This window comes from Hyaloscypha bicolor, assembly GCF_002865645.1.
Source record: "Hyaloscypha bicolor E unplaced genomic scaffold K444scaffold_126, whole genome shotgun sequence".
Taxonomy (NCBI): domain Eukaryota; kingdom Fungi; phylum Ascomycota; class Leotiomycetes; order Helotiales; family Hyaloscyphaceae; genus Hyaloscypha; species Hyaloscypha bicolor.
In genome coordinates, this window is record NW_020194628.1 from 231,177 (window position 1) to 245,190 (window position 14,014).

Genomic DNA, 14,014 nt, shown 5'->3' on the forward strand with positions numbered 1-14,014 from the left:
CCACCGAACCGAAGGTGCAGCAATGGATTCCCGACATAGACGACCGTTTCTGGGATGTCTATATCAACAAGCTTCGTGTTAACTCTGTTCAGGGGGGAGTCTGCGACCTGGCGAGTCCCGATATTGCTGAGGAAGGTGAGGAGGGCGATGGGGAGGACGACTGAGGATTTTGATGGTTCATGACTGGCGTGGTGCATTCAGGCGTGGCGTTACTGGTGATACGGAGTGGATTGCATAGCCTTCGTCTAGTCTGATGATGGCAGAGAAGGCTCATAGTCATAGACAATAGAGGAAAGTTTATTTGAATTGTGGTACAATGCAAATTGATATATATGATACTATGAAGTTTGAAGTGTTGGTACAATATATTTACAAAGGGTCAATGATTGAACCGGGGAGTACCGTATATTGCAAATGAATAAGTGAAGGATAAGCTTTGAAAAATTGGATTTAATAACTGCTCAACCAACTTGGAGGCAATGGTAAGATTACATTGCAAAAGAGAAAGTCACGAATGATCCGAACGTTGCACATAATCATAACCAACTCAAATCCGGAAAGAACATCGACTCAATGAAGAAGTTGGAGACTCAATGTTCCAACGGAGTTGATACATTCTACCTACAATACAATGCCCACCGTTCAGTATGCTATACCCGCTCCCTTTTATTTATACAAGCCTCGCTTCCCTCTCGGCTCATCTATCAGCCATCATATTCTTCACATAACTCCAGTACTTATCAGCAACATGCTTCTGCACCTCCTGCTTCGTCAACCACTTGAAATCGCTCAGTCCAAACATATTCCCCTCCAGATTCGCCTGTCCAGCCATGATCCGTCCTTTCATGAAGAACGTTCTGGTTCCCTGCTTCTCGAGGTCTCCCGATTCGGGATGGAAGCGTGGATTGATGATATGGTGCCCGACTGGGACATGTCCAACGATCCAGGTATTCATGTTGACACCCGCAGTCTGGACGAGTATTCGTTCCGCGCCCTGCATCCCATTAGCCCCGCCATCTCTGCATCTTGGAAAGAAGAGGCATATAACAAACCTGATGTAAATTCTCCCTCCCAACAAGCTCACCAGCCGGAAACCCCCACCCTCCTCCCTCCCTCTTGACAAGTAAGTAGAGCGTCCGCGCCAGCTGCCTATCCAGCCTCCTCACATCCCGCTTGCGATCCGCGTCCGTCCAGCGCTTCAGCGGCTGGTCAACATTCGTATCAACATGCACCTCATCTCCCTCCTGCACCTCCACGGCCGCGCCATCTTTCCCTTCTATCGCTCGAACCCGCGCCTCTTTCACCAGACTATCAACAACGTGTCTCGGCTCTGCGAGGCCCATCTTGCCTAACCCTTTCCCTTTACTTTTGCCCTCCCCTTCCCCGCTCTCTTGCTCGAGGTCATTAACGAGCAACTCGTCATTCCACGCCTCCTCGCCATACGCTCTATATCCTCCCAGCTCCCGCGCCGCAACACCGTTCCGTTCTCGAGCTTTGATCTTCCAGTCCGTGTCGGCGGGCGTGCCTTTCTTGAAATAAAAGTATCTCGTGAACGGCAAAGCGAGCCGTTCATTTAATCGTTTCTGGTAGAAGAAATACGCCTTCTCAAACGATGTCAACGGAGGAGTAAGGAGCGGTGGGCGGGTGAGCAGGATGCCGGCTTTCGTTGTGTAGTGCGGTGTTGAGGCTGTGACGGGGGGTGTTGCTTTGACTTGAGGAGGTTCGGAGTTAGGCGTGTTGTCAAGGGTCTTGAGGGATGCTGCTGCGACGGCGTATGTCCGTCTTGAGGGCTGGAAGTGGGAGCATGATGCGCAGATGGGTTGTCTTGGTCGGGAGGAGGTTGATCCTTTGTTTCTTGTGAGTAATGTTCTTTTGGTCAATATGGGGATGGGACACTCACGGAGAACAGAAGCAGCAGCTCTGCTCCCTCTACTGCTTGCCGTCATCTTGTTCTTCAAGCTTCCCTATTCCCTCTTCTTCAATTCCTCTCTGGATCTCTCTAAACCTCTCGTCTCGTCCGGTGCTCCCCAAAATAATTTCCAGCTGCTGACATAACTTGACCTCCAACATCCAACCAATCACAGCCCGCCACGCTAGCGCGCTCTCGCCCACCTCGAAATTTCTCACGCGAAAAGCTTTTGGATCTTCACCAAGACACCAAATCCTTATCATCAGGCCCCGTTTCACCCCAGAACGTTCTGATCATTTATCGGTGCCTAGAGTGATCTATCCAGGCTTATTTTCGCTAGCGGTACCTACGTCTTACGGGAACTGTTAGATAGCTTCTGTTAACATTCCTCTTTCCATCGTCATTTGTTGTAGACGCGTGAAGTGGATGAGGTGGAGGGTAGGGTTGGGGACTATGGGGGCGAGGGCGAGGTTGATGGAAGGAAGGCGAGGAGATTGATCGCAGGTGGCGCTGAGAGCTGATGCTCTGTGCTCTGATGGGAGCGTATTGGCATTGGATTCTGCGCAGCACGAGGGCAGGAGACATGCCCGAAGATGTTTTACTCGAACATCTTCTTGCATCTCGACTTGTTAATTGCCCTCCTTCGACCTATCCAGGCTCAAGTACGGAGCATGCGCTAAGCGGCGTGCTGCCCTTCCGAGCAGCATATGTAATCTCCACTTTCTCTTCTCAATTTTTGTTGCATCATAATGGGATTATATTTCACTTCACTTACTTCAATCACAAGTTGTATGGTATAATCTCTCTGAATTGATTTCTCTATCAAAATCATATTGCAAGACCATGCAAGCAAGCAGGATCTTGCAAATGCCAGGCGAACATAAATCCCAGCAAAAGTAACGCCGCAGTTGGTCCTTCAATATCCAGTCCCAGAGACTGCTATCTCCAGCACTCAAGCCATCTTACATGCGTAACACCGGTGATCCCCCAAAACCAATTGAATGCGTATACCGGGTATCTGAGTTCTTTGCGCCAGGAGCCCCCGAAATGAATGAACCGTCCGTGTTCGCCGAGTGTCATAAATGCATTATATCGTCGCTATCTCTTTCAAGCCATCAGTGATTTTACAGCAGTTGCTACTTCGGCCGTAGCAATCTTCTCACATGCCCATTTCTCTCGTTCGTCGGATATATTGCGATCGACGAGAAGCTCGTACAACTTTCGTGAAACATCGCGGTTGATTTCGGCATATTGTTCTTTGGTGATTTCGGCGGACTTCCAATGGGGTGCCAAAGCAGATTTGACGATCTTATTGATGCCTTCCTTGGCTTCAATAGACATGGTTGCACGTACAGGTGAAGTGTCTTGCGAGCGTGGTAGTGCTACAGGTCTTTGTCTTCTCGGTCGTGGTTGACGAAGTTCAGTGATGGGGGAGGACCGGTCGTGATTGGCTTCTGGCGGAGAGCGATTTGGGGAGTAATCTGCAGGCGGGAAGATAGGTTCGACCCGAGATGTAAGTGGAAGAGGCGAACCAGGTCGCTTGGTGATGTGTGGCGGCGGGGTGATTGACATGGCTCGAGGTGTAGGATACGAGGAGGAGGAAGCTGGCGATGCAGCAGGAGATGAGTAGTCGAGGGATGGGCTGGTGACTCGGTTGGGTCCTGAGACTGTGGTTGCGCTGAAGGCAGACCTTGCAGTGTCATCATCTGACGTCGTGGCCATTTCGACTTCCTTGAGGAGCGACGACAAGAAGGATGGTTCTCCATTCGCGTCATTGAGTATGCGAGAGGTTGGGGATGATGGGCGGTCACGGCCATTAGGTTGCCGGCTTGAGCTTGTGATGACTGGCGATGCGGAAGACGATGATGCTGGCTGGTCCAATATTCTGCGGGTCCTCGGTCGCTTCAGCTTGCGCTCGGGTTCTCTGGGAGGTGACTTCTCAGCAGGCGAGCCGGTGGCCGACCGAGACTTTCTTTTTCGGCTTTTGGGAGACGCAGTATCCATCTCCTTTGCCTTTTCAAATGCACCCCAAGCCTTAGTTTCCTCCACTGATTCAACTGGAGTTGGTGGGGTTCGGTCACGAAGTCTCGGCGGTGCCGCAGCGCGAAACACATCGCGAGCTCCCTGGCGCCCAGCAATATTCAATCGCCGTTGCCACTCGTTGAATCTTCTTGTGTCCTCTGCAACTCGGCGCTGCGATCGCCTGTAGCTGACCATAGATTGGTCATCGTCTGAAAAGTCGAGGTCCAATCCGGCGACGTCGTGGACTCGACTGCTGAAAATACTCCAAGCCCCGTACCAGTGATCATTCCTCAATCTTTGTCGAGTACGGCGAACGCTGGCTTGTGTCCTAGGTGCCAATCTGCCTGACATCGGTTCTGGGCGATTGGGGGCATTTGCAGCGTCTGCAAGTCGAGCATATGCTCCATCATCTGCACATTCCATGCAAAACCAGTGTCCAGCAGGGACACGATCGAGACCAACGCAGTGTGTATGGTATGGGGCATCGCATGCATCGCAGAGGAGGAGGATCTCTTCGTGATCGGCGTCGCCACAGATGGGACAGGGTCGGGACTCTTCCTCTTCAAATTCGTCCTCGATCCAAGCATTTGGGTCGAATTCGGCAACTTGTTTCTTGTCTTCGACTTGGTATTCGGATACGACGGTGCCTGGCGAAAAGAATTAGCAAGCTGAATTATTCTGTATTTATGAAGCTGCCCCTCTGAGGGGTGACTTGTGTCCGGGAATAACTCCGCTCTGGGGAGTGGAGTTTTTGGGTCATAAAGAACAAAAATGACCCGCACGATTCACTCGAAGTCCCGGAAACAGGTTGCAGCGTATGCGATGATGAGAAGAAATGGTTGTAAGGTAAGGGAAAGGGGGGAACGTACCTCCAACCTTGTCGAGTACCTCGACGACATTGAATGCGTGGCGACAAATAGGGCAGCTATTTGCTTTCTGCGACCATTCCCTCAAACATTCATCGTGCAAAACATGATTGCAGGGTTTGATGAGAGCAATAGGTTGTGGGGTCGCGGTTGTGCTGGGATGGGGCGTTGGCAGGTCTTCGGTCGGTGCCGCCACTGCTCCCGCATCTCGAAGAGCATGGTGGACGCTGGGGTCCGGAACGACATCCAGGTCCTCCAGACAGACAATACACTGGTCAGCCATGCTGACAAAGGAATTTACGAAACTGGTCGTGGATGATTGGGGAGGAAGTCATAGACGTGGTTTGCGAAGAAAGAGGAATTGTCGAGCAGCGCGGGTGTTTGGGGCGGTGTTGGAGCTCAAAGTTTTGGAGGAGGTGGTGTTGGTGCTGGACGACTGCGAGCAAAGCGAGGTTTGGATGATTGAGAAGGTGTGAGTGAGAGAGGACCTGGCAGGCGCAGCCTGAGCTGAGTTAGCAGTCGCTAAACCTTAGCGTGGTTGAGTGGCCCGAGCCAATCAGCAGCGCGGACACCTCTTGTGCTTCTGCCCCGCTCGAGTGAGGTGGAAAGCGGTCAAACCACCCTCCCCGAAAATTCGGAATGTGGTCTGCTCCCTATGGGCTCAGGAAGGTGGATCGTGTTGAGCCGGTGGTGGGTGCTTGGCCGCTGTGACAAAAAATTTATCTATCCGCAATGTTGGTGTGCGGTGAGGTTTGTCCCTGTGTGAGACTCTCTTATGGCAACGTGACTGCAGCGTATGACAGTCAAGCGTCATGGATGACGGTGCCTGGCTTGCTGACTCGCCAATGACCACGTTTCTCTGAGCAGTTGTCCTTGTTGGATCCGGTTGCAGGTGTAATAAGAGGCGTGGAGGGCTTTTATATCAGCCCTCGATGAACCAGTCATGTGGCCTACCTTCCAAATTCAGGCCAGGGTGCCCATTTGATATCAAGGCAGGATCACTAGTTGCGAAAGTGAGTCACCAAGAGAAGGAAAGAAATCAAACTTAACAGCGGGGCCAGCCTCCTCTTAAATAGCCCGTGCGGATAAGGCAACCAGGGAGGCAACGACTCGCCCTGCCTTCCAGGGTGCCTGCAAGATGGCAGAAGCGACGCCTCCGGGTCGTAACTCGATTGCGTTGGCCATTAAAATGCGAGCCTCACTTTCGACAGAGGCGCCGCTCCCCCTGTAAATTGCATTAGGTGGAGAGATTTATCGAAGTCGGCGCTCGGAATTTTGGCCCTACCTCTTCCAGCGTGAAGCCCAAAAAGAGTTTGGACGACTTGTAAATTGCCGGGAGATCTCGGCTGCTTCGATGCTCGGTGGAAGTCCTGCTGTTGCCTATCAAAATTCAATTAGATGCCTCAAATACCCAATCACCAACAGCTCTCATGTTTCACGAAATATTTGGAACGAATCGGACGATCGCGATATAGGCACGTAAGGAGGGGAAAGGGCGTGATTTGTGAATTGCTTTATTCAGGTCCTCATCGAAAGCGACGTCGAAGCTCGTGCTCCGCGTGAGAGCCGACCGTTCCCAGACACCAGCAATGCCAACCATAACACATCCATCCCAACCCATCTAAACCTCAGCAATTTCCCTCAATCTTCGGAGAGTCGATCGCATGGCAGCGGCGGCGGGCGTTCTGCAGGTAATTATTAGCGTATGTGTCGAAATTAAGGTGCCAGATCAAGTTCAGTGCTCCTTTATCAACCCAGACCCAGCAGATGATTGTAGACGTACGATACGGTGTATGCTCCTCCAGCGACAGTCTTGTTGCATGCCTTGCAGTTCCAGATTCCCACAGAGTGTCTCTTGACGGTCGTCTTTCCGCAGAAGGTGCAGACGTATTTGGCGTGTTGTGTGATTTCCATCTTCTTGACTTGCTTTCGCAGCGATGCACCATATCTATAATTTGAGAGAAAAACCTGTCAGCCATGCGCTCTGATTCCATCCTCAAGCCGATACGCGTCGTGCGGACGTCGATGGCTCCTTAGGGTGAAGATATGGCGAATTGCCGTCTGGAGGCCGCCCCTCGACATTCGAGCGCGCTGGAAGGGAGCAAACGCGTACCTTGTACCGTACTTGCCGGTAACTCCGACCTTTTTGGTTCGCTTCGTCATCTTGGCTGAGGTTGCGCTGATGAACGGTGATTGAGGTTGGAAGTTCTTTCGACGATGTTGATTTTTGACGATATTTCTGAGTGGGCTAAGCGACTTGCCCTACATGCCTGGGCTCATCAGGCACCAAATTTCACGTGATTTAGAGACGGGCGATCTAACCGCATTTGTAGCCCGTACCCCTGAAGCGTCGATTGATTCTTGTCGGCCGAGTGTCAAGGACGACATGTGAGGCATCCGTTGAACCGTCTCCTCATTCTTAATCATGCCATCATCATTAAATGAATTTATTCTGTCTGTTTAATTGAGATATTTCAAGTCACCTTTATTTTTCTTTGGCCCATTAGAACACAGCCAAACATGTCAGCATCTCGGCAATACGACATCGTAGTCTTTGGTGCCACAGGTTACACTGGGAAACTTACAGCAGAACATATCGCCACTGAACTGCCTACGGATTTGAAATGGGCTCTTGCTGGACGTTCAGAAAGCAAATTGGAAGCTGTTGCTGCTGAATGCACAGTTCTCAACCCCGACAGAGTGCAGCCCGGTCAGTTTGCCCCTGAATTGGAAGTATCGGCCATACACGTGATCGAACGTCGAAACTAACTTTCCATAGCCATTGAAGTCTGCAATCTGGAAGATGCAGAGTTGAGCGCATTGGCCAAGAAGGCAAAGCTCTTCATATCAACTGTCGGTCCATATTGCATCTACGGAGAACATGCCTTCAAGGCGTGTGCAGAGAATGGCACCCACTATCTCGACGTCACTGGCGAAGTACTCTATGTCAAGAACATGATCGAGAAATATGAGAAGACAGCCCAAGCAACAGGAGCCATCATGGTCCCCCAAATTGGCATTGATTCAGCACCAGCGGATCTGGTCACGTGGACGCTGGTTAACATGATTCGGAACCGATTCTCTGCACCAACAGCTGAGGCTATTGTATCTGTTCACGAAATAAAGTAAGCTCCCTTCCTAATTTCGAAGCCCAACTATTCATTCTACAGTGCGAAACCTTCTGGCGGAACCCTGAACACAATCTTCACTCTCTTCGACAACTACAGCTTCAAGGAACTAGAAGCGGCCCAAGTGCCTTACACCATATCTCCCATCCCAGGCCCAAAGACCCGCGATCCGAATTCGATGATCACCAAAATCTTCGGAGTCCGTGTCGTCCCAGATCTCGGAATCCTGACAACATCCATGGGACGAGTTTCAGACATACCAATCGTCCAGCGCTCCTGGGGTCTCTTGGGCGGGGCCGATTTCTACGGCCCCAACTTCCGGTTCAGCGAATTCCTGAAGTCTCGCAACTACCTCACGGCCGTCATCACGCATTTCACATTAGTGTTCGGAGGTCTCATGATCGCCATTCCTTTCGTCAGAAAGATGGCGAGAAGCTATGTTTACAAGCCCGGCGACGGCCCTACCAAAGAGGAGTCCAAGAATGATAGAGTCGAATATAGGGGCATTGCAACGCCGGATGTGAAGATCCCGAAACCTCCTCGGGCTTTTTGCACGGCTCGGTATGAGGGTAATTTGTATGATTGTAAGTCTTCATTTCTAAATTTCTAGGGGCCCTGTGCAAGGTTAACCTGCGTAGTCACGGCTCTCTCGCTATCACAGGCGGCGGTCTCGATTCTGTTAGATAATCACAAACTTTCTGGTGGGATTTACACTCCTGCATGCTTGGGCCAGAAGTTTATTGATCGACTCGATGGGGCTGGATTCAAGTTCGAGACAAAGTTCTTTGAGAATTGATTGGCAATCAGAAGCATTTCTGTGTAAATTTTCGGATGACAGGAGAGTCAGATGTTTGAGTACGTATGTTGGTAGTTGGAAGTAGAGTTACGCACATCTGATCAAATTGACGGGTCAAATCCCCTCCAGCCATGGGCTGCGTCGATGCCAAGCGCAAAACTTATCCCGTTCTGACTCCTAAATGTTTGAAAGTATTTCATTCCAGATATCATCTAAGGTCCAATATGATTTTCATTCAAGTAAGCCTTCATGCATACCCCTCCTTCTCCATATTCAGAACAAGGTCACTCGAGTTAAGTACCGACTCTACTAGCCGCTTTTGCCGCCGTTGGCCAGGGAAGGGATCAGCCCTGTATCCTTCGTCCAATGCAAGCACAAGCCCCCCACGGCACACCATGCGGAGAGTTCCGTATGCTGGCAGGCATCCCCGTTGTTGATTTCGGTGTGTCCCTTGTTGTGTTCCACGAATAACCTCAACGAGACGAGACAACCCCGCATCGCGCAGGCTTCATTCGATGCCGCGCATATCTGACCAGAAGCCCTCTGGCGAAATATGATCGAGTGATCAGGAATTGTGGTTATCGTGAATAGGAAATTCAGCGATCTGGGCTTGGCCTCGCCCCGCATTTCACTCATTCCGATATGACGGGGATGATGTGGGGTAATGGGTACGATTATTGTGGCGGTAAGGCAATTTGCTTGGTAATCTTACCCCAATAAGACAAATTCACCAAGTACGCTCGCTATAACTATATAGCTTAATTGCTAAATTTCAGTCCATACTCTTATGGCATATAAACTACTGTAACTGTAAGACTTAGTTAATAAGTTTTAATATGCTTTTACTCTTGCCTTTATTTAGCTTATTTTCCTTTATATTACTTATTATTAATTTTAATAATAAAGATAAATATATAATAAAGTATATAAATATATAAGTAAGTAAACATAATATTTAGCAGCGTGCGAGGGTATAATACGGATATAGGGAGGCGGTAGTAGCGGGGTCGGGAGTCCGCTAAAATTTAGTAATTAAGCCATAGATAGCATACGTCCTTAGAATTTGTTTTTTTAACGTCGCAGGCCTCCTAAGCGAGGTGTGCCTCTCCAAACCACCGCCATAAAAATCGTCCCCTCCAGGATACACCACACGAGGCGCTCTCAGCCGTGCGCCTCCAGCCACCATCATTGCCAAAATCAACACGCTGGCATTTTAATTGGTTTTTTCAATGGCGGATATTCCCAGGGAACGAGTCTCGGCAGGCACAGCATGGGTTGCGAGTGGTCACTCGTACATGAAAGAGCATGGCCTTGTTTTGCATAGAGGGGCCCAAATACCCCACTTCAGACGTGGCCGCACTTTGACTTTCAAGCTTACCTTCGCTGCACTGCAGGACAGTCCCTCCTTTACTTTCTCTTCATCTAAGCTTGAAGAAACAAGTTCGAGTCTGTTGCGATGGCAGAAACTGGAGCACCATTAGTAGCGGCCGACGAGGCTCCAGCCTATTCTGTCAGCCACATCAAATTCCGAGGAACTTCCCTGCTAATAGAGCCAGGCCCCCACGCTTGACCCAACTGCTCCTGTCGCGGCTCCTTTAGAATTCTATAACGCTGAGGCTGAGGATGCCGATTCTGGCTATCCGGGGCCAACAAGGGTGAGACGGGCCAGCACCTTACCTTCATCGATTCTGAATTATCGCAAAGAGAATGGGAGGACGTATCATTCTTACGGTAAACCTACCTTGCCTTCTTCTCCTCCGAGTTGGAGCTAACATGCCTGCTAGGTTCGACGGAACATTGGGTATTTCACTACGATTGGAACAGTCTTGATCCCATTTGATAATTTCTAGGGACCAAACGACGAGGCTGCTAAAGACCAGCAGGATCTAAGGTATATGATTTCCAGAATTAACAAAGACGACATCTTACACAACTCAGTCACCACTTCTGGACTCTGCTCCTCGAGGGTCAGTTCTACCTAGCTCCAATTAAACCTCCGAAGGTACAACTATGAGCCCACCACTCAACGTCAATCATTGACAAAATAGCAGAAGGTTCTCGACCTCGGAACAGGCACCGGAATCTGGGCCATGTCCGTAACTTCCCTTTTCCTTCTCAAAATTTCCTTGACACAGCATAAACTAATCCAACGCAGAGCCATGGGCGACGAATTCCCCGAAGCAACTATTACAGGAACAGACCTCTCCCCCATCCAGCCCTCTTGGGTCCCACCAAACTGCCACTTCGAAATAGACGACTTTAACAAGGAGTACGGGCGTGAGAATTCGTATGACCTGGTACACACACGCGAACTGCTTGGCACGATACCGAACTGGGTTGATTTCTTCAAGAAGGCTTATGCGTAAGCACTCCTATCATCAACACATCCCGTCTTTAAGTGCTTTGGACTCTAAGGGGGAGACAGTGACTGATGCTGAGGATGGAACAGCGCCCTCGAACCAGGCGGCTGGATAGACTGCACCGAGCCCGCCATAAAACTCGGCTCAACTCATTACGCCTTCCCGGCCTCGCACCCGTGGGCAATGTGGTACAGCATTTTCACCGCCATAGACGCGAAATCCGGGCTTGCCTTCGACATTGCTCCCAGCTTAAAATCCGCGATGCAAGAAGCAGGCTTCGTGAATATTATAGAGAAGAAAACGAATGTGCCGATTGGCAAGTGGCCGAAGGATAAGAGGCAGAAGGAGCTGGGAGCGTGGAATCAGTTGAGGATTGATACGGGGTTGAGAGATTTTGCGGAGAGGAGGCTAAAGACGGTTATGGAGTGGGAGAATGATGAGATTTTGGTGTTGGTGGCGAAGTGTCGGGCTTCTGTGCAGGATCCGAGGGAGGGGTTGTGTCATGATATGTGAGTTGTCCTTTCGTGCGCGTATTGGGTGGATGTTTAGCAGCTAACATAGTGTAGATATCATGTTTATGGCCAGAAACCTGAGAGGTGTGTAGAAGCGGGCCAGCTTAAATAGGCAAACAGTTCCAAGCTTTCCAGAATTATGGCGAAATCTCACCACTCGATAGGGATCTTCGATAAGGATCATAGGAACACTCGCAGGCCAGATATAATTTGAGATATTATAGAGAGGATACAGTAGGCTTTGGCGTGTTTTCGGGCGTAATCCAGGCCATCCTACAGGCCGGTTAACGAGTGTGCGTCCTCCTTCAAACTTCACTTTTTAGAAACTACGAGCCATACCGTGTATCCATACTCCAGAATGTCCGCTAAACGCCAATGCAGAGTTGCCGGATGTCGAATCATTGCCTTCGAATTTGACTCGCTTCATTCGGAGGGACCACATTGGAAAGGGTGTGCATGAATAAGAGGTATAAATTGCTTCTTCAGGTGGCACAAATTGAAGGAAGCGGAAGGCATGCCACTCTACACGGACTTGCACATACACAGGGAACCACGTTAGCAGATGCTCTTTCTCTTCGTCCTCTGTCCTCCTAGAGAATACTACTTTTTAACAATCGCAAAAAAAGAAGACTGTCAAGGCTCACTCTCACTTCCTTTCTCCGTACTTCGCTCACGGGCTTTACAATAGGTACTGAACGCTCCCCCTCAGTTGGGATCAGAGTAGTACTAGGCACCACCTGTTTACACATTATCGACTGGCCCGGGGACAGAAGTCGAAATCAGTCATTCCACCCTCATATTATGTTGAGCCTTAAGATCCAATTCTTGCCAAGGTCCAAACCTGTGGCGAGCCTGCCTAGAAACTTGAACTTCCGGGCGACTCACTAGAAATAATTTCTTGACTCCTAGCTATCCACGACTGCTCCTAATAGAAGCCTACCTCACAATGGCATTATGACCAAAAGGTCGAAAATTTCGCGTTAATTCTCGTCCTTTCTGGCCCATGATTCATAGAACAAATGCTTGGCCAAGGAGGTAGTAGGGCCTCCCATGCTGGTAGCGAAGCTACCCAGAGTCCAATTGAGTATATGAACTGGGATCCGCATTGGTAGGCGGGCCGCAAGCGCGAGTTTGAGATTGACCGCCCCGGCCGCAGTTTTGCCCTACCATGTGCAGCGTAATCCAAGATGCCGATATGCACTATAGACAATGCGGAACGCCGCTATGGCTTTGATCGATGTATATATCGACGTACTTGACACCAGTTCTGGGGGCCTGCCTGGGGGAACGGATGATCAGGGCTGCGTTATGGTATCAGCTACGGGTTGTCTATGGAGCCAACGATATCTGGCCTTATGTGTGGCAGTTTCCTTTCACGGAATGGTATCTCTTTAATCCATCGCAGTGGACAATTGATTGGCAGCGCCGGTCGCGGTATGTGATACCGGAAGTGTTTGCGCGTTATGGGCCGTAAGTGTCTTCTCAGAGCTCAAATATATTTCTTTCAGATGGGTTGCAACTCTCATTACTCTCCCAACATGCCCCCTAAAAAATTTCTTTATTTAACAAGACTAGCTCCGATATTAACAGATGGGTGGACGAACCGTTTTTGGGCATGAAGGAGAGCTGTAAGAAGCACGAGGTGAGCGAGGATCAGTCCTCGGCGAGTTTGGTGACGTTTAAGGTACAACGGGCCTTCACATAGATTTGGGGGATACTGTAGAATGGCTTTGAGTCGTGGGGTACCACTCACGGCGTCACTATATTCTGATCTCCTACGGGGAGAGGGTTTGTTTGGCATCCATTTAGAGGTAAGATAAACAACCGTTGGGAAGTTACGCTGGCTACAGACAGCTAAGAGTAGTAACTCCCCCTTCTAATAACTGAATCATGTATCAAGTATGCTGATTTACTTACTGTCAAAATCATCCTAGAATACTACTCCCTGGTCGTCTGCCTGTTCACCAGCTGCTAGGGATAGAGAGCCAGATCTCTCTTCATGTGGAATCGTTGCTCGCCGTAGTTGCTTCATTCTATTCTGTAAGCGGGAAGAATCAGCAGCACTGATATCTCGAGTTCCACCATCGCCCTCCTGAGCCATGCTAGCAGAGCTTGGCCTTGCCGTTGCCAAGATGCTCTACTGTTTCATCGTTGACAAGAGCTCATTTGTATCGACAAAGCCGATAAGCCGTCATTGTCATCGCGGTCTTCCCCAACTGCTCCCTCAAACTCGGCATCGGCCATGGTAATTCGGAAGCCGGTTTGAGGAAGTTGTTAGTACACTGCACCTTTTCAATTGATCTGACCATACTCTGTAAAGTTTTGCTGGGATGGTTTCTGGGGTGCATCAACGAATCATAATCCACGATGATGCTTTGAGCTGCAGCTGTGGCGTCGAGGTCATCCGCAACAAGACAAGCG

At 49.9% G+C, this 14,014-nt stretch overlaps 6 protein-coding genes across 6 annotated transcripts; 3 read left to right on the forward strand and 3 right to left on the reverse strand.

Moving 5' to 3' along the window:
- Positions 1–697: 697 nt before the first annotated feature.
- K444DRAFT_633743 (uncharacterized protein) lies at positions 698–1,946 on the reverse strand (the record flags this gene model as incomplete). Its single annotated transcript, XM_024883655.1, has 3 exons — positions 698–994; positions 1,053–1,846; positions 1,901–1,946. 3 exons carry the CDS (start codon positions 1,944–1,946, stop codon positions 698–700), a joined length of 1,137 nt encoding a protein of 378 aa, XP_024731743.1.
- Positions 1,947–2,301: 355 nt separating this feature from the next.
- K444DRAFT_92097 (uncharacterized protein) lies at positions 2,302–2,870 on the forward strand. Its single transcript, XM_024888807.1, has one exon. The coding sequence runs from the start codon at positions 2,430–2,432 to the stop codon at positions 2,721–2,723; it is 294 nt and encodes a 97-aa protein (XP_024731744.1). The 5' UTR covers positions 2,302–2,429; the 3' UTR covers positions 2,724–2,870.
- Positions 2,871–3,016: 146 nt separating this feature from the next.
- On the reverse strand, positions 3,017–5,080 carry K444DRAFT_645762 (uncharacterized protein; the record flags this gene model as incomplete). The annotated part of the gene is made up of 2 exons (XM_024885120.1): positions 3,017–4,578; positions 4,801–5,080. 2 exons carry the CDS (start codon positions 5,078–5,080, stop codon positions 3,017–3,019), a joined length of 1,842 nt encoding a protein of 613 aa, XP_024731745.1.
- A 1,292-nt stretch (positions 5,081–6,372) lies between these two features.
- Positions 6,373–7,024, reverse strand: K444DRAFT_617310 (putative 60S ribosomal protein L43). Its single transcript, XM_024881096.1, has 3 exons — positions 6,911–7,024; positions 6,581–6,745; positions 6,373–6,482 (listed from the first exon to the last, which is right to left on the reverse strand). The coding sequence occupies exons 1-3, from the start codon at positions 6,958–6,960 to the stop codon at positions 6,419–6,421; spliced, it is 279 nt and encodes a 92-aa protein (XP_024731746.1). The 5' UTR covers positions 6,961–7,024; the 3' UTR covers positions 6,373–6,418.
- Positions 7,025–7,192: 168 nt separating this feature from the next.
- Positions 7,193–8,876, forward strand: K444DRAFT_568711 (uncharacterized protein). The gene is made up of 4 exons (XM_024877209.1): positions 7,193–7,507; positions 7,577–7,922; positions 7,968–8,509; positions 8,564–8,876. Exons 1-4 carry the CDS (start codon positions 7,318–7,320, stop codon positions 8,719–8,721), a joined length of 1,236 nt encoding a protein of 411 aa, XP_024731747.1. The 5' UTR covers positions 7,193–7,317; the 3' UTR covers positions 8,722–8,876.
- A 996-nt stretch (positions 8,877–9,872) lies between these two features.
- K444DRAFT_617314 (S-adenosyl-L-methionine-dependent methyltransferase) lies at positions 9,873–12,060 on the forward strand. The gene is made up of 9 exons (XM_024881097.1): positions 9,873–10,231; positions 10,278–10,452; positions 10,506–10,522; positions 10,572–10,612; positions 10,660–10,723; positions 10,773–10,813; positions 10,877–11,083; positions 11,171–11,590; positions 11,648–12,060. The coding sequence occupies exons 1-9, from the start codon at positions 10,178–10,180 to the stop codon at positions 11,703–11,705; spliced, it is 1,077 nt and encodes a 358-aa protein (XP_024731748.1). The 5' UTR covers positions 9,873–10,177; the 3' UTR covers positions 11,706–12,060.
- The last annotated feature ends 1,954 nt before the right edge of the window (positions 12,061–14,014 follow it).

Bases quoted from the DNA above. Each gene is read 5' to 3' on its own strand.
- K444DRAFT_568711 (XM_024877209.1), top strand. From the start codon at position 7,318: ATGTCAGCATCTCGGCAATACGACATCGTAGTCTTTGGTGCCACAGGT. The intron at 7,508-7,576 runs GTCAGTTTGCCC...AACTTTCCATAG, and splicing joins CCCCGACAGAGTGCAGCCCG to CCATTGAAGTCTGCAATCTG. The intron at 8,510-8,563 runs GTAAGTCTTCAT...TAACCTGCGTAG, and splicing joins TGAGGGTAATTTGTATGATT to TCACGGCTCTCTCGCTATCA.
- K444DRAFT_617310 (XM_024881096.1), bottom strand. From the start codon at position 6,960: ATGACGAAGCGAACCAAAAAGGTCGGAGTTACCGGCAAGTACGGTACA. The intron at 6,746-6,910 runs GTACGCGTTTGC...CTCAAATTATAG, and splicing joins ACCGGCAAGTACGGTACAAG to ATATGGTGCATCGCTGCGAA. The intron at 6,483-6,580 runs GTACGTCTACAA...AATTACCTGCAG, and splicing joins GGAGGAGCATACACCGTATC to AACGCCCGCCGCCGCTGCCA.
- K444DRAFT_617314 (XM_024881097.1), top strand. From the start codon at position 10,178: ATGGCAGAAACTGGAGCACCATTAGTAGCGGCCGACGAGGCTCCAGCC. The intron at 10,814-10,876 runs GTCCGTAACTTC...AATCCAACGCAG, and splicing joins GGCACCGGAATCTGGGCCAT to AGCCATGGGCGACGAATTCC. The intron at 11,591-11,647 runs GTGAGTTGTCCT...AACATAGTGTAG, and splicing joins GAGGGGTTGTGTCATGATAT to ATATCATGTTTATGGCCAGA.
- K444DRAFT_92097 (XM_024888807.1), top strand. From the start codon at position 2,430: ATGCTCTGTGCTCTGATGGGAGCGTATTGGCATTGGATTCTGCGCAGC.